Below are 24,137 nucleotides of genomic sequence, written 5' to 3' on the forward strand. Positions count from 1 at the left end.
CATAGCACAGGGAGATCAGCTCTGCGTTCTTTGTGACCACCTAGAGGTGTGGGATAGGGAGGGTGGGAGGGAGACGCAAGAGGGAGGAGATATGGGGATATATGTATATGTATAGCTGATTCACCATGTTATAAAACAGAAACTAACACACCATTGTAAAGCAATTATACTCCAGTAAAGATGTTAAAAAAAAAAAAAGATGTATTAAGTGGAGGGAAAACAATACATAGAATGCAGTGGTGGGGGACTTCCCTGGTGGCGCAGTGGTTAAGAATCCGCCTGCCAATGCAGGGACACGGGTTTGAGCTCTGGGCTGCGAAGATCCCACATGCCACGGAGCAACTAAGCCCGTGCGCCACAACTACTGACCCTGTGCTCTAGAGCCTGCGAGCCACAACTACTGAGCCCACGTGCCATAACTACTGAAGCCTATGCGCCTAGAGCTCGTGCTCCGCAACAAGAGAAGCCACCGCAATGAGAAGCCCGCGCACCGCAACAAAGAGTAGTCCCCGCTCGCCGCAACTACATAAAAGCCCGCGCGGAGCAACAAAGACCCAACGCAGACAAAAATAAATAAATAAATAAATTTATTAAAAAAAGAATGCAGCGGTGGGAGACGGAGACAGACATTTGAATTTGCGCCTGTAAGCTGCGGTGGGATTCACAAGCAACTATCCACAGTGGTTTTTTTTTTTTTAATTTTATTTATCTATTTATTTATTTTTGTCTGTGTTGGGTCTTCGTTTCTGTGCGTGGGCTTTCTCCAGTCGCGGCGAGCGGGGGCCACTCCTCATCGCGGTGCGAGAGCCTCTCACTGTCGCGGCCTCTCTTGTTGCGGAGCACAGGCTCCAGACGTGCAGGCTCAGTAGCTGTGGCTCACAGGCTTAGTTGCTCGGCGGCATGTGGGATCTTCCCAGACCAGGGCTCGAACCCGTGTCTCAACCACTGCGCCACCAGGGAAGCCCCCACAGTGGTTTTTTATGGGAGGTAGTGCAGGTGGCAACTGGGAAGATGGTGGCAGATACGAAAGAGGGATTTCACCACCTTTTAGTTTCTTTTTTATTTAACCACGCAAATTTATCCCCAAATTTAAAAATTATTAGATGAAAACATGATTTTTACAAGTTTTTAACAGGGAAGGTCTTTACCACAGGAAGAAAAATAGCAAATGTAACTACTAAAAATGTTAAATTTATATGCTCAAAAAACTCAATCAGGGCTTTCCTGGTGGCGCAGTGGCTGAGAGTCCGCCCGCCGATGCAGGGGACACGGGGTTCGTACCCCGGTCCCGGAAGATCCCACATGCCGCGGAGCGGCTGGGCCCGTGAGCCATGGCCGCTGAGCCTGCGCGTCCGGAGCCTGTGCTCCGCAACGGGAGAAGCCACAACAGTGAGAGGCCCGCGCACCGCAACAACAACAAAGAAAAACCTCAATCATACACTTAAAAGACAAATTATGGGAAATTTTTAATACATAACAAAGAGCTAATTTTTAAACATTCAAGGGGCTCTCAAAAATCACTTAGAAAGAACATGACTTTCAAAAAAGGATAAAGGATGCAACAGGCAGCTAAAAGAAAAAAGATATAAATGTCTACTAAGCCTATGAAAAGATACTCAAAGAACCTATTAATAAAAAAACAAAAATTAAAACAAGATGCCAGTTTACACTATCACATCAAAAAGACATAATAACCAATGCTGGTGAAAACAAAGGGCAACAGGTCCTTTCATACACTAGTGAGAATAAAAACTGGTACAACATTTTCTGAGGTATAATTTGACATTCGATTTTAAATGTACATAATTTGACCCAGCAATTTTTCTAGAAACTTATGCTGCGAACTTCCAGGTGTAAAATCTTAGATATACAAATGTGCACCACACTATTGCCACAGCGTTGTTTGCTTTTATTCTGGACCCTTACTTTGGATTATATGTACTTTTATTTTGGATTATGATTACCACATGGAACAATTTCTACAACTAGTAATATTTTCATGATAAAAAACCTAACAATGGCTTTTTAACTGGAGGGTGAAATGCTCAAGAATTATACTATACTGGGTAAAAAGCACTATATAAGCATTACTATTATCAGTACCATAAAAGCCCCCATTACAGCCAGAGTCAAAGTTATTCAGTAATTTATTCACTGCTGAAAAAAAGGAGATGAGTTAAACCAGCAACCTAAGCAGGAAACAATAAGGTATTTTCAGACAGTCACAAATAATAGACTAAAACTCCCAGGTAGTGACTGTTAGCATGAGGTGTTCACCAGCAATCACCTACAGGCTTTTTCTGTTGGTACATCTAGGGGGAGTGGCTTTTCAAAATACACTTGCCTGGAATCTCCCCCAGATACTGATTTATTGGAGTAAAGCAAAATAGGAATGCAGGCAAATTAATTCCCAGTTATTAGATGGTGGGCTTTTTTTTTTTCTAAGAAGAAAGGTAATGGCAGCTCTGTCCTATGTTATCTCTTGTGTAGAAGCCTGTGTCATATGGCAGGCCAGCAATTCTCAAGTGAAGTATCATGAGAGACACTAGTAAGGAATATAAAAAGAATTCCTAATAATCTTCCAAAGCTGCTGAGTAACTTCCTTTTAAAAGAAAAGAAAAAGCAGACTCAGGATTATCTCAACATCAGCCTCACGCCAGCCTGTGTTGTGATGTGCACCTTGCTACAGAAGGAAAAGGGATAAGCGGTTACTCAGAATGAGCAGAGGAGTGGAGGGCAGGTAGTTTGAAACCATCCAATGGAGAATTCTAATTCTGCTCACCCCACTAGTGAGCAAAAATATATAGTTATAATTAGCTGAAAGCCACCTGCCAATGCCTAGAACAGCGTGAAGAGCTATGTGGTGCACTGTGTGATTTTAGTTACTTTGACTTTCCGTGTTTTACCTACAGATATTCTTTAATAAGGAAGAAAGCCAAGATAGATACACAGTGAAAGTTTGAGTACCACTGACATTGCATAATGATGTGAACAAAAACGATGCTATAAACACTTGTCAGCAGTTGTGTAAGATTACCAAATCAAAGGCAAAGCCAACAATGAAAGGGAAATTTGGAACAAAACACTAACCATGTTAGATATCATGTTAAATTTTATAAATTCTAGGAACTGTAACTTTGAACAATTAAACAAGGTTTAAGAAAGCTTTAACATGTTGGATATATTACAATAAAATACTTGATAGCAGAGCAAACCATTACACCCAAGAACACCTATTCTTTCACTAAATGATCTTTTCCATAGAACAAAGATTCACTTGCCTGGTGGGATGATTATGGGAAATGATGTTCCAGCACAAATAACAAACCTTATAAAGGTCCCCCACCATAAGGCCTACCACAGTGCCCAGCATACAGTCAAGGTTGTGAATGTATGAATTATCCTCTGCATAAAGCCTTCTAGGAAATAACTGCATCCTCCTTCCAATTCCTGAACACTTTACGACACATAAGGGATTAGTCACAGTCTACCTTGTAATATGGTTGTGCATTTGTCTCATTGCTTCTAATTTATAAATTAGGAAAACAGCACTATAGGAGGAAGCTAAGACACTGGTGTCCATTTTGTGTGAATGAGGTCTAAAGTCTTTTTCTTCTTTAGAATTATTTCATGTCATACAATTCTTCATACGTAAAATATCTCAATTCAAAAACAGCCTCACATAGGTTAACGGTCAATGCTTGGTTTAAAAATCATTCAGAATACTCTCCTCTTTTCTCCATCTAAAATGTACCTATCACAGACATATAACCTTTCACTAATTTTTCTTATAAGACACAATTTGATTAATTGTTATAAATTGTAAAATTCCTTAAAGAATAGAATCCCAGCATGGTAAGGGAAAACAGAAAGCAAGCAAGCCATGTTAAAGATGATGACACTAAATGCAATATAGTATCCTAGGCTGGATCCTGAAACAGAAGAGGGACACTAATGGAAAAACTGGTGAAATCCAAATAATGTCTACAATTCTACTAGTACTGTACTGATGTTAATTTCTTCATTTTGACAAATGCACCATGGTTACGTAAGATTTTAATATTAGAGGAAGCTGGGCAAAGGGTATATAAGAATCTCTATACTATTTTTGTAACTTTCTTGTAAACCTAAAATTATTTCAAAATACAAAGTTTTTAGGTTGACAACTATGGTGCTTGGATCTGTTTAGTTTATGTCTAGACAACTTTCAGGGAGTGAGGAGGATTAGGAAAACAGCCACATACATGATTCAAGTTTCTCAAATTTGTGACTAATATTCCTGCCTATTCTCAGGGCAGCTGGCACTCAGGTTTCTATTTGGTTTGTACAAAGCTCTACAAATAGGACTTTTTTTTTTTTCCCTTAAAATCTCAAAAGGAAATGGCTTGCTTTCCCCTAGGTTTTCTTTTCTTTCTTATTATAACACAAAGCAACAGAGACTAGCACCAACGATACAAGTTATAAAACATGCAACCCTTCAGGTTCTCATGATAAAGGAAGGAAAGGAAGTGTGAACTATTTTACAATTCCAGCAAAGAAAGCATTTAATCAACTTTTAAGGGGACACGGAGAGGAACCAGAGGAATCAGAATCAGTAACTATTCCACTGTGGTTTGGTAAAATTCATCTGAAATGCTAAAGAAGTCAACAGTATAGTAGAATCTACAGAATACTTGTTGTAATCTGTGCTTTTCCATACCATTACTCTATGCTATCCTAGTGTTACTACCCCGGTGTCCCAGATGTCCTAGCCCACCTACAAAATAATTCTCTGTCCTCCCCAGCTATGCACAGAGACACAGGAAAACCGTTTGATTTAACTCAGATAAAATAACAGAAAGACTCAATCAATCTTCTCTCAAAGAAACATTTCTGCTTGTTTACCAATTACCTAACTGTGAAAATTATCTGAGTGCAGAGAATAGGAAAACTCAAATAGAAGTTGTTTTGTGATATATGTTAGTGCAGTTAAACATCCTTAGCTTGGACTAAGAAAAGTTTGGATTAAAAAGTACTTTAAGACAAATTCTGCCTATTATCAAAAACAGAATATTACTGAAATCATTTATTCAACATTCCGTTGAAAAAGAAATTTACAACCATTGACACTCTTTTTTGCAAAGTGTTGAGAAGAGCTGGGAAGTCAAGTACCCTCAATCCTGTTGATGAAAATTTAAATTAGTACTGCCTCTCAGGAGGGCAATTTGGCACTTGTTACCATTTTCTCCTTTTCAAAAACTTTTTCCTTGGCTTCTGTTATGGGTTCCTCTCTTCATTTTCCTTTTACCTTTCTTGTCTCCTTTGCTGATTTTTAACTGCTGTTAGGCTTTGGAGTTCTGGCCAAGCCATTTTCTTATTAATGAATTATACTTTCTCCCCAGATATTCTAGTCTGTGGCTTGGACTGTCCTCTATAATGCTGATAACTTCCAAGTAAACATTTACCAATCTTCTTTGCTAACTGCCCCCAGACTAGGATCAATCCCCTGACTAAAAGCTCAGGGTCATTCTGTACTTACCTTTTCACAACAATTCTAATGCTTGTAATTGTTCATTATCCCCAAGCTAGACTTGAACTTCCTTGAAGGCAAAAGCTGTGTTTTGTTCATTTCTAATCATTCATTTCATATTTGAGTTCTCACTATGTGCTTGGCACTGAACTAGGTCTTGACAACACAGCAGTAAACAAAAAGTCTCTGCCCTCTTAGAGTTTATATTCTAATGGGATAAGAGAGACATTAAGTAATAAATATATACCAATTTGTAACAAGTGCTATTAAATAAAGGAGGGTAGGAGGGCTAGGAAGTATTGTAGGAGCTGGGAAGTTGCTATTTTACAGTGGTTATCAAGGAAGGCCTCACATATAACTGAAACCTGAAATAAGTGCAGCATGTTAAGTCACACATATATCTGGAGGGGAGGAGTCATCCAGAGGTAGAATAGCAAGTGCAAAGGCCCTGAGGCAGGAACACAGTTATTGTGTGGGGAAAATTGTAAGAAGGCAAATGGAGTGGGGGGGGGTAAACACATGGGAAGGGAGGCTCTGAGCTGAGTGCCACGATCTGACTTACGTTTTAAGGAATCACTCAGACATCTTTATGAATAGAGAATAAAGAATGGAAGCACTGACCCTCATTAGAACACTGCAACAACCCAAGAGAAACATAATGATGGCTTGAACCAAGGGAGTGGTGATGATGATTAGCTGGATTCTAGTTAGGTTTCGAAGATAGAACCCACAAGATTTGTTGCTGAACCGGATGTGAAGAGAGAGGAAGAGAAGAATCAACGAGAGCTTTTTAAAGGTTTAGGAAAAACAGAGTTGCCATTAACATAAACAAGAAAGTCAGAGAAGCAATTTTATTTTCCCAGAACCCAGCAAATTGCCCAGCACACAGTAGACATTCAAATATTTATTTGTGAATTAAATTTAACTGAATAAACTCCCAAAAAGAAGCAGTGAACTCAGTGCTTTCCATTTGCTCTAATAATGCCTTAATAACACCAAGAGTCTTAGCTGAGAACCAGCTTCAGTTTTAAATTTACAATTCTCTTGGATATAAAAGAAAACTGCTATAAAGAGCTCTGTGACAGCCTGAGGATTCTTACACCCAAAGTAATTAACCTGTTCATTAATTATGTCGTATTCCTGGAAGATAGAGAAGTGCAAATAGAACTAACTCCCTGGGCCAGAATTAATGGAAAATTATAACACTTTGTGATAAATTTTCAGAAAGTGACAAGACTGAACAAGTCCCCTAAAGAAATAAGCCATCAGTTACTCAGTATTTTTTTTAAAATGGCTTTTTTACCTCTAGCAGCAGGTCCCTCCCAAACGATTTCAATGAAAAATTAAAAGTTGTTGAGAATGTGAAATTTAGTACATCTTCCTCCACTTTTTCTGCCAAGTGGTGTAAATGAGCTTCACTTAGGAAAGAAATGGGTATCCTCACCAGATTTTCTAATCCAGCACCCTTACTACAGCTCCACGAAGAACCACAACGTTAGCAGAAATACATTCAAAGGCATTCTCCTAAAATAAACAGTTACCAATCTTTCCTCCCTTCTGGTTATTTTAAAATTTTAACTGAAGCGTTAAGTATCACCTCTCTTCCACATTAGTCTCCCTAATGCCCCACCCTAACCCAATGTGTTTTAAAAAAGAAAATGCGCTCACAACTTTCGGTGAAAATGTATCTTAAAACCCTAGATCGTTCGGAGAAACTGATCGTACTGAATTCATCAACAGGCAGTACTTTCCTTTCTTCCTATCAGTCAGTACAAGGCCTTGAACCAACCCAAACAAATCTGCTGAAATGCCAGCCAGATTCCCCGTATCTCCCCCGCTCCCTACCCCCAAAGCTGGCCTGGAAATAAAAGCCACTGGCCACGGAGCCGAACAGAAAAGAACCACTGGTAAGCAAAAACAGGATTTTGAGAGGCAGGAAGGGCGAGAGTCAGATTTTCAACCACTACGTCTAAGCGAGTAAGAGCCCGGACTCCCCACAAAATATATTCCGCACCGAGCGGCACACATTCTTCCCTGCGGCTCCAAAAGCTCCGCACCCGGATTAGAGGCGAGGTGGAGGGAGAGTACTCCCCGGAGAGGAGGAGCGAGAACTGCCTCAGGGGCAGGGAGTCCCCCAGGGGTGTCCGGCGCCCGAGGAACGGAGCGCAGATAAGCACGCGCGCCAGGGACGGATGCGGCGGCCCTTGGGAGCAGAACGCTCGGCGCCCACCACCAGACGCGGAGGCAGGGAGCCCCACTCGGGCTTCACCCACCCGGCTAGAAAGGCTGGAGAGGGCAGGATCAGGAACCCCGAAGAAGGGGCCTAGGAAGCTACCACTTCCCAGAAAACGGGCTGGGCGCCCGGGGGCGGGAGGCGGAGGCTGCTGCTGATTCGCTTCTCCTGTCATCACTGAAATAGGGGAAGCCCTCCAGGGAGAGGACAGTGGGGAGCACGGGTGGGGGAGGGGAGCACCAGAGCGAGGGGGGCGGCGGGCCCCTAGGGGACCGGGGCGCGGGATGGTGGGGGGCGCGCACCGGGAAGGGGAAGAGGGCGCACCCCCAGCCCGGAGCCAGGGAGGCGCGACCGCCCGCCGGACTCGGGAAACCCGGCCCGCCAGAAGGGTATGGAGCCGCCCTCCTCCCCGCCCCCACACTCACCATGTAGAGGGTGAAGGGCAGGCCGAGCAGAAAGAGCCACAGGTAGAGGTGCAGCGCGTTCACGAAGGTGGCCTGGTGCGGGTCGTAGTACCAGCCCCCGCTGAGCGCGGCCCACACCCCCTGCCGGAGGATCTGCAGCGTCTGCGACCCCATCCCCACCCGGCGCCGCCGCCGCCGCCGCCGCCGTCGCCGTCCCCGCCCCGGCCCCAGCTCTGCCTTGGTCGCCGGAGCCCGCAGCTGCCCAATCTATCCCCCTCCGGAGCTCCGGGAGAGCCGGCCGGCGCTTCTGCGGTCGCTGGGATTGCTGCAGGAGGAGGAGGAGATCGAGGAGGAGGAGGAGGCGAGCGGCGGGGCGGAGGAGAGCGGAGAAGAGGTGGGGACCGGCCTTCGGAGCGCCGCCGCCATCTTGTTTCCTAACACCCGGAGCTGGAGCCAGGCCCCCGCCGCCCGCGGCCCGCCAGCGCCGCTGCCACCGCCGCGACCCCCGCCGGCCGCCAGCCCAGAGCCTGGCGGAGAAGGAGGCCCGGCGCCCGGGAGGCACCGGGAGCAAGCCGCGCCCCCTCCAGCTCCTCCTCTCCTCTCCTCTCCTCTCCCTCCGCCCCTTGATCCGGCTCCCCGCGGGTGCGCGCAGCGCCTCCGCAGCCGCGGGCGCCTCCTGGTGGCGCCCGGGGGAAGCGCGAGCGGACGCGAACGCTGGCCCGGGCCCGGGCCCGGGGGCGGGGCTGCTGAGGTTCCGGGGATAGCGAGTCGAGGCTGTGGTAGACCCCACTGCGCTCCCGGTACCCGAAGCTGGCAAGTTCCTTCACCAGTCCAGAAACCGGGTCTTCCACCCCCCGAGACCTTGTCAGCATCCTGGCTGACGAATTACGATATTTATTAAAGGCCTAGGAACAATGAGGCTCATATCTGAGATACTCCTTGAAGGCCGGAAAGGATCAGGTACAGCTGATGACGGTTGAAAACTCACAAACGCACCCACTTTGAGCAAGAACTGTGTTGGTCCATAAAGTGAGCTGGAGGCCCTTGACTGAGAAAAATAACCACGGCCAGGATTGGACAGATTTACTACTTCCAAAGACAGATAAATTAACAGAAGTTGCAAGAGGTGTAAAGGTATGGGGTGGACAGGTTGATCATTGTACACGGTGATTTTATTTTTTAACGTGCTGTAACTTGTAGCCATTTTTATTAATGGGCCAATTTAAACAGGGTTGAAAGATTAACGGCGTCTCCACCCCAAGTCACAACAGGGTCTCGTACTTTTCTTTTTATAGCTGTAAAGTCTGGGAATCATTCTTGGCTCTGTGTAATGTTTATATGGCATGTCTGATCTCATTGAATAAAATTTTTTTAAAAAAAGTTTGAAGTTTGAGTTTATGATAGCAATAAATGTACTCTCTATTCCTGGATTAAAGTTGCTATAATTAATGAGAAAAGCAAGAGAGCCAAAAGAAATCCGTGGTGACGTTTTAAGAAGAATATTGAAAAACAATTGCAATACCTCCCAGAGTCACACCACTTTACAGTTCAAACATTTCCACACCCATTTCATTTGACCTTCACAATACTCCTGTAAGGGCAGCATACAGGCTAGCCTTACTTTATGAATTAGGAAACCCAAGCACAAAGAAACTAAGTGATTGCCCAAGTAGTTCTCAGAAGTGGTTGAAAGACCTCTGGAACCAGCAGTCATCCTAACTGCATGGACTGAACTTTGGAAGTTTATTTCTCAGCACTCTCCACCTTATCCATTCAGATAAGAGTTTGAACTGGTCAATAACTGCTCAGCTTCTGGTCACCTGTGGCCAGTTTAAACGTATGGCCAGTTGTTCTCAAAGTGTAATCCCAGGACCAGCTGTGTCAACATTGCCTGAGAACTTGTTAGAAACACAAATTTTTAGGATTTCCCTGGTGGTCCAGTGGTTAAGGCTCTGTGATCCCAATACAAGCAGCCAGGTGTTCGAATCCCTAGTCAGGGAATTAGATCCTGCATACTGCAAGTAAGAGTCCCAGTGCAGCCAAATAAATAAATATTTTTTTTAACAGAATAGTTTATTTTAAAAAAAGAAATGCACATTCTCAGGCATCCAGAGAAACTCTGGGTGTGAAACCTAGCTATCTATTTTAACAAACCCTCTGGAAGATTTTAATATACCTTAAAATTTGAAACTACCAATGTAGAATACCATCCCCAGCCTTGATTTGTTCGTTTCCTTATAAGCACAAAGCCATGAAGTTCCAATAACATGAAATTGAGAGACGTGAATGAACGTGAATGAACACTGGCTAAAATATACTTTAAAATATATTAGTATGTCTAAAAGCAAAATTAAGGTTAAATATGCAATTTTACAATTAAGAGAGTGGCCTTGAGCCTTTGTCACAGACACAAGGTATTGTCAAGTGTTCATTTGTTTCTCCTGAAGAAGACAGGAAAGCTCTCTAAGCAGCTTTTGGAAGTGATCCCAAGCTTTTCCAACACAAAGGAAGATGTAAACAAGGATAAAATTCCAATACCACATCAGTTTCCACTCCAGCAAATATCTGCTGTAGTTTAATGTAAAAGGATTAACTGTAATTGGGGTGAGGTAGACTGGAAGAAGTGGAGACCAGAACTAGATACATCCATGGAATTGGAGGCAGACCCATCTGTCGTGACGAGTGTGTAGCCAGAAGACAGTATTTGGAGGGTATGTAACCGGCAGCAACCAGGAAGGCAGCCAGGATAGGCTTGTTCAACACAGAGGATGCGAGTGTGGTAAGCCAATGGGCAGTGGCTACGCGGCCTTGGGAAATCCAGGAGCAGACAGAAATTGGGAAATCATGGCAAGCTTTAAGGAAATGTGTTGCTTATAGCAAGGCCCCAACCTCAGTATTGTCTTCCAGGTCTGGATTTCTCTCCCTTTGGGGAACTGATGAAAACAAGTAGAATTCAGGTCCTTGAGAGGAGGTACTGGGCAAGTATGGAGGACAAGGACTTGGGCTCAAGGCAACAAGACGAGTATCCAAAGCCCAGATCTGGCAGACAGAGGGAGGCTTAGAAACAAAGGAGGCACTTAATACCTAGAACTGAGACTGCATTTCACACTGACCATGGTTACTTCATGCTGAGGTCCCAGAGTATTAATATAGAACTCTAATTCCCCTCCAGTATGGCTGGGTTTGATCCAAGAGCCTAGAAGTGGGAGTCACATGGCACCAGCCACTGAGTAAAAAAGGGTCAGTAGGATGAGCAAATCCAAGAGATAGAAAAGACAGTTATAGACTTCATCTTTGAGCTCTGGACTGGTAAAAGCATTTTAGAAAAATGCTAATTAACTGACGTAGGGAATTAGCCACTGAAAGAATTCAGTGAAACGGATGACCTTTCCCAGAGACGGACTCAGTCTTTGGGGTGAGGGTGGGAGGCAAGAGAATGCTGCAGTGCTTTTTATCTGTAGCTTTCAAAATTTTATGAATGTTGCCACAACAAGCTTCCTATTTTAAAAACAGGAAGCCGAGGCGCAGAAAGGTAACATACCCTATCATACCCATAAAATACAAGAGCAGGACAAAAACTGAGGAATCTAATTTGCTGAATGTTAACCCTCTTAGCCATGCATAAAGCCATCAATAATGTGACACTTAGGCTGTCAAAGTTAGCAGCAATGACTTACTGCCAAACCACCACCTGACATGTGTTCATCTTTCAGCTAATTCTATTAAAATTGTACTTCCTGACCAGGCCCCTTGAGGACTCAGAAGGCTCTGACAGTGGATGCTCTCTCCTGCCTGAAAGGGACAAAGCTGAGTGTGCAAAACCTTCTAGTAACCCCCACCCAAGCCCACCTCAGAGCAGAGGCATACAGACTGCAGCTCTGGTCAGTTTATGCGGTAGCAATGATCCACTTAGACATCATAGCCTCATGTCCTGCCGGCAACCTAAATGTAGCAGGTACCATGTCTTTCTCTACACACATGCCCCCCCAGACCAGCCCTTCTTATTTATTTCTCTTGGTGAAACCAACATTTTCCCACTCGCTCAGGCTTAGAACCTCATACACCCTCCTCCATGTCTAGCTTCCTAGGCTTTCTCTGGCTCAAGCCTTCCTTTACACGGCCAGATCGATCAATCTGGTGAAAACTCTCATAAGCTCAGACCACATAGCCTCCTGTTGCCTCCAATCTCTCTTCAAAACCATTTTGCATTCCACCAACAAATGAATCTCCCCAATCCACTTTGCCCGTGCCCCTCCTTTTCTCAGAAGCTTTCAATTCCCTTCTGGTGCCTAGAGTACTAAAGACATACTCGTTAGCCAAGCATTCGACGTCCCCTACAACCTGAATCCCTGTTTTCTCTAACTTAGCTCCCATTATTTCCTAACATAAAACCTTTTAACATGAATATCAGCATACACATTTATTTATTTTTATTTATCAGCCCATTGATTTACCAGTTTCTGCCTCTATACTGTTACTGATGCCATGTGCCTTACCTAGAAAACCTTACTCCTCCATCTGTCTACTAAGATTCATTATGACTATTTCAAACCCATTCATCTATTGTTTGAATAGCCTAGAGTACTCATATGTTCCATTCTTTTGGCACCTAAGTGTGTACTTCTTTATATCCCTCCAACTAAACTGTACATTCCTTGAGGGCAGGGCACTTCTCAGCCTGTCACACAATGCCCAGTAGCAAGCTGTTAAGATCAATTGACAGTCAATGTAAGTTGAATAAATAAAGCAACACAGAAAGCAAGGACTTTTCAATTAAAGATTTTAATCTGTTTTAGCTTTTAGTTGGTAACTCTTCAACAGTCAAAAGCATTTCACCAGCATAGAAGAAATAGGGAATAAAGGTGAAGAAATTTGGAAGAGACGGGAGGTGCCCTAGAATTCTTCCCTGATTCTCTTTTTAGTCGTTAGCTATATACCACTTTATAACACATCAGGAAAATGAAAGTCAAAGGGTGGCTGGGGCGGGGGTTGGAGGAGTGTGGAACTTCCCAAGTCTTACATAATACAATTGTAAAATACCACTATCTGGATATGGAGCTAAATATCAGTAAGTAAAATAAGAGCAGCCAGGCTTCCCTGGTGGCGCAGTGGTTAAGAATCCGCCTGGCAATGCAGGGGACACGGGTTCGAGCCCTGGTCTAGGAAGATCCCACATGCCACGGAGCAACTAAGCCCGTGAGCCACAACTACTGAGCCTGCATGCTACAACTACTGAAGCCCACGCCTAGAGCCCATGCTCCACAACAAGAGGAGCCACCGCAATGAGAAGCCCGCGCACCGCAATGAAGAGTAGGCTCTGCTCGCCGCAACTGGAGAAAGCCCTTGCACAGCAGCGAAGACCCAACACAGCCAAAAATAAATAAATAAAATAAAAAGGGAACAGTAAGGTATTAAAAAAAATTTTTTAATAAAAAAAATAAGAGCAGCTCGTCCTTCTTGGAAATCTCATCTCAATCTACTCTGTTGTTTTTTAAAAATGTCAATTCCATAAGATGAGTACTTTAGAACATGTTTTAATTGACACTAACTAGTTCAGTAACTCACTGTAGTTTTGCGTCATCCTAAGGGTATCTTCTGATGTATATTTAAAAATGCAATTCACTTTTCTTAAACTCACACACAACACTTCTGGGGCAGGGCAATGAAAGGAAAGGGGAAGTGTATAAAAACTCCCCCAATACTGGGAATTCCTGAATTATAAACAAAATACCCATGCATTATTCCCCATCTTTTGACATTAAAGGATTCTTCTACGTCAGATGTCTGATGTGTTTAGCTACACCATATTAAGAAGCGTGTTTACCATTCTGATTCAGCCAGGGTAACATAATTCCAGCAGGACCTATTGGGCCAACTGATGAAGCTGGGTGATTCCCTGAAAAGCTCACTTGATTAGTAGTTACCAGTGTCATCTAGAGCATCTGCCTGAAGTTATGCAGAAATGAGAAAGGTGTCACCTCTGGAGGCTGGATATCTGGTTTCCCTGGCAGGGAGCACCAAGAACATGCCTTGGTGGGAAGTAGTGTTTGGTAGTGGAAAGATAATGAGGTGTGGAATCAGATAAACTTGTGTTTCAGTCCAGAGTCTGCTACTTCCTAAATTAGTCCTAGACCCAAGTCAAAACATCCAAGCAGAATTCAAGAATCCTGAGGAATTCAATGTTGTAGACTCATTGCATTTAGTTTTGAGTGCTGTGGCTTTTTTCTAATGGCAAAAATGAATATCCCAATGATGTAATAAAAAGATCTTTCCTTTGGAGATTCTTCACAGCTTTCTTTATGGAAACCTTGACAGCACATGGGAATGTATTTCTTATTAGTTTTGTTTGTTCATGTGGTTTGACTTGCTTTGGTTTGGTTTTGGTTTTGGTTTTGATTTTTGCTTTTGCTTTGCTTATCGTCACTGGGATTCAGCAACTGTTGATATACATAAGCTTTTTCTAATTATGCACAAAGAGTATATTTTGCATCTATGTCCCAGGGGAGTGATATAGTCGGGATAAAATCTCTCAAAAAAAGATCAGTAGAGATCACTATGCAAAGTGAAACCTCCTTGTTTTTCTAGTTTTCTCACTGTCTTTCTCTAAGTATTTCCATCTTTTGAACTCATTATGCTCTCAAGTCCTGTGACAAGTGTTTTTCAATGTGTGGTCCATGAACCACCCAAATCACAATGTTCTATTAAAAACGTAGACTTCCAAGTTATGGCACATCTATACCTAGGGTGTTGAAAAACTCCTCCAGTGTTGGGAATCCCTGAATTAGAGAATTAATATATACACCCATTGTTTTCCATCTTTTGATATTAAAAAATAGAATTCCAAGCAGCCAATAGAATATTAAAGTAGCTTTTTTTTTAAATTTTTATTTATTTATTTTTTTGGCTGCACTGGGTCTTCATTGCGGTGCACGGGTTTTCTCTAGTTGCAGTAAGCAGGGGCTACTCTTCGTTGCGGTGTGCGGGCTTCTCCTTGCAGTGGCTTCTCTTTGTTGCGGAGCATGGGCTCTAGGCGCAGGTGCTTCAGTAGTTGTGGCACGTGGGCTCAGTAGTTGTGGCTCATGGGCTCTAGAGCTCAGGCTCAGTAGTTGTGGTGCATGGGGCCTAGAGAGAGCAGGCTTCGTTAGTTGCGGCACATGGGCTTTGTTGCTCCGCGGCATGTGGGATCCTCCCGGACCAGGGATCGAACCCGTGTCCCCTGCATTGGCAGGCAGATTCTTGACCACCGCGCCACCAGGGAAGTCCAGAATATTTATATAGCTTTTAATGAACCGACATGGATTGATCTTTAAGATACATAGTTAAGTGCAATTAAAAAGTGTGGAACAGAGCTTCCCTCGTGGTGCAGTGGTTAAGAATCCGTCTGCCAGTGCAGGGGACACAGGCTCGAGCCCTGGTCCGGGAAGATCCCACATGCCGCAGAGCAACTAAGCCCGTGCGCCACAACTACTGAGCCTGCGCTGTAGAACCCATGCACCCCAACCACTGAAGCCCGCGTGCCACAACTACTGAAGCCTGCGTGCCTAGAGCCCATGCTCTGCAACAAGAGAAGCCACTGAAATAAGCTGCGCACCGCAACGAAGACTCGCCGCTGCTAAAGAAAGACTGCGCGAGCAACGAAGACCCAACACAGCCAAAAATAAATAAATAAATAAATAAATTTAAGGAAAAAAAATAGTGTGGAACAGCATGTATAATATGTTACCGTTTGTCACATATATGTTATACATATATATATTATATATATATAAAATGTACATATATATAATATATATATATATAAAGAATAAGATTATGTATTGAATGTCCCTAATAGGACATCTGAGAAAATGACAGCAGAAATTACCATAGGAGTGAGACACTTACTTTTCATTGTATGTCTTCTGTACTTTCTGAATTTTATGTCATTCACATATTAACCATTTTTGAAAAGCAATTAATAACTTGGAAAAATAATGCAGATACCTAGGCTCTACTCGAGACTTACTAAATTGAAATCTCTGACATGGGGCCCAGACATCTGCATTTTTGATAAGCTCCCTATTCTTCTGCAAACTGGTATTGAGACCCACTGTTTCTGATCTTTCCTTTTAAAAAATTTCTTCCTTCTGTTCTTTCTCATGACCCCTCTACCACCACACCCATAACCACTTCTCCTCCCCTAACTTCCTTATCTAGTTTAGGTCTTGTGGTTTTGCAATTCAATTATTCCATGGCTAGTGCCTTTTCACTCCTTTACCTCCCACCCTGGCCATCAACCAAAACCTAACACTGGACCTATCTTCCTTTACTGCCCCTAGATTCCAAGTCCTAATCTCAGCTGCTACCTGGATTCTCCCTGGCAGTTCTTTGGTTCTTATTCAGTATCTGTTGCATCCCTCTTAATGACTTAAAAATAATCTCACCAATATTCTCAAGACATCTATATCATTCTCATAAGCACAAAGAAAACAGAGGATATAGGACTATAATCTCTCAATTTCCTGCCCTTCTACTTCTAAATTTATCTACACATGAGTGCATCTTTTTTTTCTTCTCTTAGTGGAAGAGGTGTCGTTGGGTGTAAGGAAATGGTTCCACCCATGCTCTGCGCCCCATCTCCTGCACTCTCTAACCCATACTGTTAACCTGGGTCCCTTAGGCACTGCAAGCATTCTCTTTCCGCTGGCACTTTCCTTGAGCCTATAAGCAGGTCCTCTCGTCCCTAAGCCTTCTGACTACTCCAGCTTCCACCCTCATTCTCCTCTCCTTCAAGGCCAAGTCTCTTAAGGGTGAAACAATGTTCCTCATCTTTCTCGAACTTAACTCTCATCACTGCTCTTGCCCAAATTGCCAGTGATTTCCTAGTTGCAGAGTCCAACAGGCACTTTTCAGTCTCTATCTTAGGTAATCTTTTTGCTTCTGGATCATTGCTTCCTCTTCCTGGTCTCCTCTTAGCTCCCTGATCACCCTAGTCTCAAGTGTCCTTTATGGAGATCTCATCTTCCTTCTACTCTTCAAAGGTGGCCAGTGGATTAATACAGAAAAAAACCTCTTATCATCTACCTCCGGAATTCTCCCTGGTCCAGAAGATGCTAAGGCCTCCCAGTCTCAATTGTGTAATGACCCTCAGCCTGTGGCAATTACCAGAAAATGAAAACAAACTCCATATGAGGGGTGATCAGAAATATGACATCTCAGAAGTATTTGTGAAAATCATTGTCTCAAGAAGAGAAAAATGAACTCTGCTTCAAATAGTACAGCTGTAATCTAAATTTGCTTTCTCCATTTTGTTTATTTTAAATCCCTCACTCCTAACAGCCTCAGGTTTACAAGGAATTCTTAAACTTCCTAATTTCTAATTTAGGAAGAGCCTTTTTTTAAAAAAAGATATATGTATATATTTTTAATGAATTTATTTATTTATTTTTGGCTGTGTTGGGTCTCCGTTTCTGTGCGAGGGCTTTCTCTAGTTGCGGTGCGCGGGCCTCTCACTGTCGCGGCCTTCTCTTGTTGCGGAGCACAGGCTCCAGACGCGCAGGCTCAGTAGCTGTGATGCGCGGGCTTAGTTGCTCCGCGGCATGTGGGATTTTTCCAGACCAGGGCTCGAACCCGTGTCCCCTGCATTGGCAGGCGGATTCTCAACCACTGCGCCACCAAGGAAGCCCTATGAAGAGCTTTTTAAAAGATTTATTAATTTACTTTTTTGGCCTTCAGGCTTGTATTTGAAAACCTGACATTATCTTATTGGGGGTTTGCTTGGCCCAGCCTCTCTACCATTCTGTTTCCAAGGTGCCTTTTGGACTGGTATGTAGTTTTTCATCATAAAAATAATATATTCACATTTTTAATCTGAGAAAATATAGAAAAGGGAGATAAAACTTTGTGAGCCCCCACTGGGTCATAACCACTGTAGATGTTTGGTATCTTTCTGCTCAGTGTCTCCACCCCTTCCCTCCAACTTATTTCTGTACCATATTCTAATTGGAGTTCAGAGCCTGATTTGGAAAGATTTATGTCAACACATGCCATGTACCTTGGCAGTTTGCTAAGTCTGAGAAAATTCAGAAGGCATTTTTTTCCTTCTGACTTACCCATGTGTTTCCCTTCGATGCTTGGAAACATATTCCTCTGTGCAATCTGGGTATTATTAGCCTATGGCTTCAAGTAACAGAAAATTCAATTCAAACTCACATAAACAGTAAGGAAAAGTATTGCTTCATAGAACTGCAAGTCCAGGGGGTAGGGCAGTCTTCAGAGAGTTTAATTAGTGGCTCTGGATCTATTTTTCTGCAGTATCCTGAGATGACTCCTCTGTGTGTTGGCTTTGACCTTGGACCACTTCCTTCACAGACACAAAATGGCTGTAGCAGTTACTGGTTTCATATAGAAATGCCATCAACTTGGGCGAGGTTGTCCTAAGACCAAGGAAACTTCTTTCCCAGGAGCCTCTAGCATTCTTGAATCAATCCCTGTTCTCAGGGCAATGCCACACACTAACTTTGGCCATGGTTCCTGAACCAATTACTGGCCATGGGAATAGAAGTACACTTAGACCAGGCAGTCCCAGATGTGGACTGAGACACAGTGGGTATGTTTGGAGGAGCAGGTGCCTAAATAAAACTGGATTATGTTAAGGATCAAAGAGGAGGTTTAGAGACTGAACAGACAGACAAGCATACGTGTGTTTAGAAACCTGGCCATTAAATTATTTATTAATAAAATTGATTTTATTTAATGCATTAATTAACTAACTGACTTATTTACAAGTTTTGGCTTATTATTATTTCATTTTTTAAAGTTTTAATAGATGATACCTTCATATAGTTGAATATCCAAAAATAACCAACCAAACAAACAAAAGGATATACAGTGAAACATACTTTCTACTGCTATACAGAGATATTTTATGTATATACAAGGAAAAAATATATATACATAGATAGTCATATAAACTCGCTTTCTGTACACAAAGTATAACGTTGTACACACCCTTCTGCACCTTGCTTTTTTCACCTAACAATATATATTGGAGATTACTGTATCAGCACATAAAGAGCTTCATCATTGTTTTTTCACTGCATCGTATTATACTGTATATAATTATATATTATATTATATGAATGTGCCACAATTAATTTAATGCCTAGGGATGGGCATTTAGGTAGCTAATAATGTTTTGTTTTTAAAACATGGCTATAATTGTTAATATTGCATATATTGGGCTGGTCAAAAAGTTCGTTCGATTTTTTCCACAGCATACCAAAGCCCGAACGAACTTTTTGGCCAACCCAATGTTTCATTTTGCACATTTGGGGAATATCTAAGGCATAGACTCGTAAAAGAGGAGTTAATACCAATTGCTCTACCCAGCTGTTGCACCAGCTTACACTCCCACTAGCAGGGTATGAAAGTGACTGTTTCAGAACACCCTCGTCAACAGAAATTGGTATCAGGCTTTTGGGTCTTCGCTAATTTGATCATTGAAAATAGATATCTCAGTGTAATTTAAAATTTATTCTATTGTGAGTGAGGCTGAATCACTTTCATTTGTGCTTTCTCTTCCAGGTCCTGCCTGTTCATATTCTTTGCCCATTTTCCTGTTGCACTGTTGGTCTTCCTTTCTGATTTGTACGAGTTCACCGGCTAAGGAAAATTAGTCTTTGGTCTGTAACAGAGCTGCAAATATTTCCATCCTAGTTTTTCATTTGTCTTTCAAATTTGATTATGGTTTTTCTATGCAGAAAATTTTTATTTTATGATATTGACTATAGAAGCTTTTCTTTTATGGTTCTGGATTTAGTGTCATAATGAGAAAGGCCTTCCCCACTCTATGGTGAATAACTCTCTTTTATCTTCTTCTAAAAGAGAAGATGGTTTCATTTTAGACATTTAAATATTATATCTACTTAGAATTTATCCTGGGCAGGTGTGAGAAATCAATCTAACTTTGATTTTTTTCCCATTTGACTTTAATTTTATGCTATTTAATAACGATATCCCTTCTTGCTTTGTGACGTTCAAGGTATTCCCAATATTCTCTATAAATATTTAAAAATCTAAGGTTTCATTGACTTTAATTAGCAAAACAATGGCCCAGAGGGTTTCTGTAACTCACCCTAGGCCATGGTATATTTTGGAGGTTGGGGAGATCATGGGATGAAAAGGTCTTAAAATCATATGAAGAATAATGCTTGTTACATTTCCATCATCATTGCTATTTGGAAATGTGCTTTCTCAGGACATGTACTCGCAATATAAACAATTAAAAACAATAAAGTCTGACAAGTGATTTAAGTCACTTAAGACTGGCACATTTAATGTTCTACCTAATAATTTAGGCTCTTTTTAGACACGGCATGAGTAATCTCCTAGAGGATCGGGACAGATAGCTGGCTCCTGTATGCATTTTAAGATGCTGCTGAGCCCCCAGACTCTTAATCAAGAGGCAGAACACCTCGGGGTCTGAAGCCCCCTCCAACGCTACCCATGGAGAGAGGAGCCCAGAAGTAAAGACAGAACAGAGACACATCTTGGTTCCTTAAGCTGTGGATTTTGACAGAGGGACACTCTACTTAACTCTCTCTCACTACACGGAGAATGTAATATGCACTGTGATTCTCCAGTTAGATAGAAACTAACATCTATCCGCAGCAACCGTGTCACGGTCACTGCTAAGTAAAAATCCTTTAACGAGTATAAACAGACTTCTGCTGTAGCACTGTCACATTGAGTTATAGTTATTTGTTTACTGCTCCATCTTTCCCAGGAAACCGGGTGTTCTCTAAGGGCAGAAGCCCCTTGTCTTCTTTGAACCCCTATAGCTCAGTACACTCAGCCCTCTATAGGAATGTGCTTATTGCGCGCTTCCTCTCTTACGTGAGAAGTCTGCTTATATACCCCACTCTTCAATCCTCACCATTTGTTGAGTAGCTTCCCTGTGTCAGTCACTGAACTAAAGTACTTCGCGTGCACTAACTTTTTAATTCTCACAACAGCTCTATGAGGTGGGTACTATTATTTTCCCCATTGTAATAGCGAGGAAACTAAGGGACAGATTGGTTAGTAACTTGCCCAAGGTCACACAGACAAAAAATGGTAGTGCCAAGATTCAAATCCTTGATGGTCTAACTCCAGTGCCCACTGTTCTTAACAGCTACATCACATCGTTTCTCCCCAGTCTGTTGGAAAGCGAAGAAAAAAAAAAATTCTAGTAAAACAGTACTTACTGGCTTCCCTGGCGGTGCAGTGGTTAAGAATCCACCTGCCAAAAAAAAAAAAGAATCCACCTGCCAATGCAGGGGGACATGGGTTCGAGCCCTGGTCCTGGAAGATCCCACGTGCTGCATAGCAACTAAGCCCTTGCACTGCAACTACTGAGCCTGCGCTCTAGAGCCTGTGACCCACAACTACTGAAGCCCGTGCACCTAGAGCCTGTGCTCCGCAACAAAGAGAAGGCACCTCAATGAGAAGCCCACGCACCGCAACGAAGAGTAGCCCCCACTCGCCGCAAGTAGAGAAAGCCCGCGTGCAGCAACAAAGACCCAGTGCAGCCAATACTAAAATAACTAAATTAATTAAATAATAAAAAAAACAGTACTTACAATTTTGCCTTCAGCCCATGGGATATGGGTTTTTTATGATTGCTGTTATTTGTCTAGGAAAATGCTTTGATGTTCTTAATTGATTGATCCCACTTCCACCCGACCCAGGGCAAGTGAAACAAAGAAGGCCAAATTACTTTGTATACTAAAGAAATAGGAATCTGAGTTTTTAGCTGACCGCTCAAGAGACAGCATATGGCACCTGAAAGAGATGAGCAGGGCATGAGAGAGTGACATCTGGATGGGATAGTGAAACCCTATGTAAGATCATAGCCGGGAGGAAATTTCATGTGATGAGGAAGACTTGAGAAATGTACAAATAACCCTGAACCATCAGCAATAGTTTGCAACCTACAATAAGCACATGTAAGAGGTGTTTTGTCAGGATTTGCAGAAAGCTAGAAAGAGGAATGGGCCTGGGGAGGCAGGCAGCAGATGCAGGAGTTGAAAGCAACAGTTTGGAACAGGTAGTAGCAGTGAAAAAAAGCAAATAGCATCAACAGCCCACTGCTAAAACCAAAGCCACCCAGAAACCCACAGGAAATACTGAGGCTGACTTTCCACCCGTAATCTGGAGGCTTGAGCAAAACTGACGCCCAAAAGCTGAAGGACATAGAGATGGCTGAGTTCTAATAACAAATTTTCTCCCCTTCTATGATTGAACCTGATTGCATTTGCTCAGCTGCATCACATAAAAATTTTTATCAACGTGTTTATCCTTTTCGTGTCAGTGTAGATCAGAGTTGGAGCCTCGGCCCTCTTGATATTTGGGGATGAATAATTTTTTGTTGAGAGGGGGCTGTCTTATAAGATGTTTAGCAGCATCTCTAGATGCCAGTAGCAGTAGCAAACCAGCCTCCAGTCGTGACAATAAAAAATGTCTCCAGGCTTGCCAAGTGTTCCGGGCGGGGGGAGGGCGGCAGAAATCACAGCATTTTGTGCAAAAATGGCTCCCAAACATATTTTGAGTGTTTCTACTAAGTCACACTAAGTGGTACAGCTTCTGAACATCTGCAGAGTGGCCAAGGGTGATGCTGCAGCAAGTTCCCAGGTCTTCAAGAATATTTATATTGTATTTGTGTAATAATAGCATTTACAGTTTTCTATGGCCTCCATTACAAAGTGATAATATTGCCATTAACAGAACACTGTGGTTTTAACGTTATGTACGAATAGAAATTAAGAGTTGGTTATACAAGTTTTCCCTCTAAGCAAAAGTCCATTTACCTTAATATGTGTCTGGGCTGGGTACCCAGCATTGATACAGAGTAGTAGCTCCCAGGAATCGGTTCTCCTACTTCCCAATGCCCGAACTATGTACTGCCAGAGTCAGGTCTGTTGGGAAGGCTGCATGATGAGCTCCAAGGATTCCCCACCTGTGTCTTCTGGAGATGTTCAAGATGGATGACATTCACACAAGCAGCACACTCTTGTGGGAGAACCCGGATTCAAACTTTGGTGAAAACCAGTGTTTTGCAGGGAAGTGAAGCATGGCAATAACTTATAATCATGACAACTATTATTGTCTCTACCAGCCATGGTCCTTCAGTGCTATTGCACAGATAAAACTGACGTGTGTGGTTCCCCAGGGAGCGCGCTGCAATTTGACCCATTCTCCTTGCTCCAAAAGCACATTTGAATACAAGAAAGTGAGAGAGACATCACCTACTCTGATTTATGATTCTAAAATATATCACCATTACACCTGAAACTAGTATAATGTCACATACCAATTTTACCTCAATTTAAATCAATCAGTCAATCACCATCAAATCTAATTGTCTTGTTAATGACAAATTATTGTGTGACATCTCACAGCTGATTGCCACACAGTGGACTAGAACCTCTGGTTCACGGGGAAGGATGTGGGATTGAGATTCAGACAGTCTGGGTTCATTTCTGGATTGCAATTTACTGACTTTTGCTTAAGAAAGGGAGTCCCTTTGCACATCTGTAGAATGCATAATAAAAGAACCTCTTTTTCTCAGGCTTGTTGAGAGGATTAAAGGAGGTTTGAAACAATCTGCTGTAAATTGCTGAACACGTGTCAATCACTGTCATTACCTCCCAGAACCACCGGCACCTTGCACAGGTCGCCCAGTCCAGCCCTGTAGGGTGCCTGGCTCTTTCCTGCCACAAGCCCACAGAAAAAGCCTCCTCAGTGACGTGGTACATATGTTACCTTCTGAAGGTGAAAAAGTTGCTACATTGGGGTGAGTTGAAATACTAATCCAACCCAAGTGTCAGGTCTGCGTAAGCAGCTGCTAATGGAAAGGAATTATCCCAGCTCCTATTTCTCATTGCTCCTGAGGATTCAAACAGCAGCTGAGAGCTGAGATTCTCTACCACCAGTTCCTTTCTCAGCGTTATAGGCTAGGTCAGTGTCCTGG

At 42.7% G+C, this 24,137-nt stretch overlaps 1 protein-coding gene across 7 annotated transcripts in view; it reads right to left on the minus strand.

Moving 5' to 3' along the window:
- PCNX1 (pecanex 1) overlaps window positions 1-8,430 on the minus strand; it is a 171,938-nt gene extending 163,508 nt beyond the window's left edge. For all 7 annotated transcript variants that reach the window (XR_013827110.1, XM_079913211.1, XM_079913210.1 and 4 more), the window contains exon 1: window positions 8,168-8,430. Coding sequence is in view for 6 of the 7 variants with exons in the window: in XM_079913211.1 (XP_079769337.1) it covers window positions 8,168-8,320 (153 nt within the window). In the remaining variant the exon portion in view is untranslated. The remainder of the gene's footprint in view (window positions 1-8,167) is intronic.
- Between the last annotated feature and the right edge of the window lie 15,707 nt (window positions 8,431-24,137).

Source organism: Stenella coeruleoalba (genome assembly GCF_951394435.1).
Source record: "Stenella coeruleoalba genome assembly, chromosome: 2".
In the NCBI taxonomy this organism is placed as follows: domain Eukaryota; kingdom Metazoa; phylum Chordata; class Mammalia; order Artiodactyla; family Delphinidae; genus Stenella; species Stenella coeruleoalba.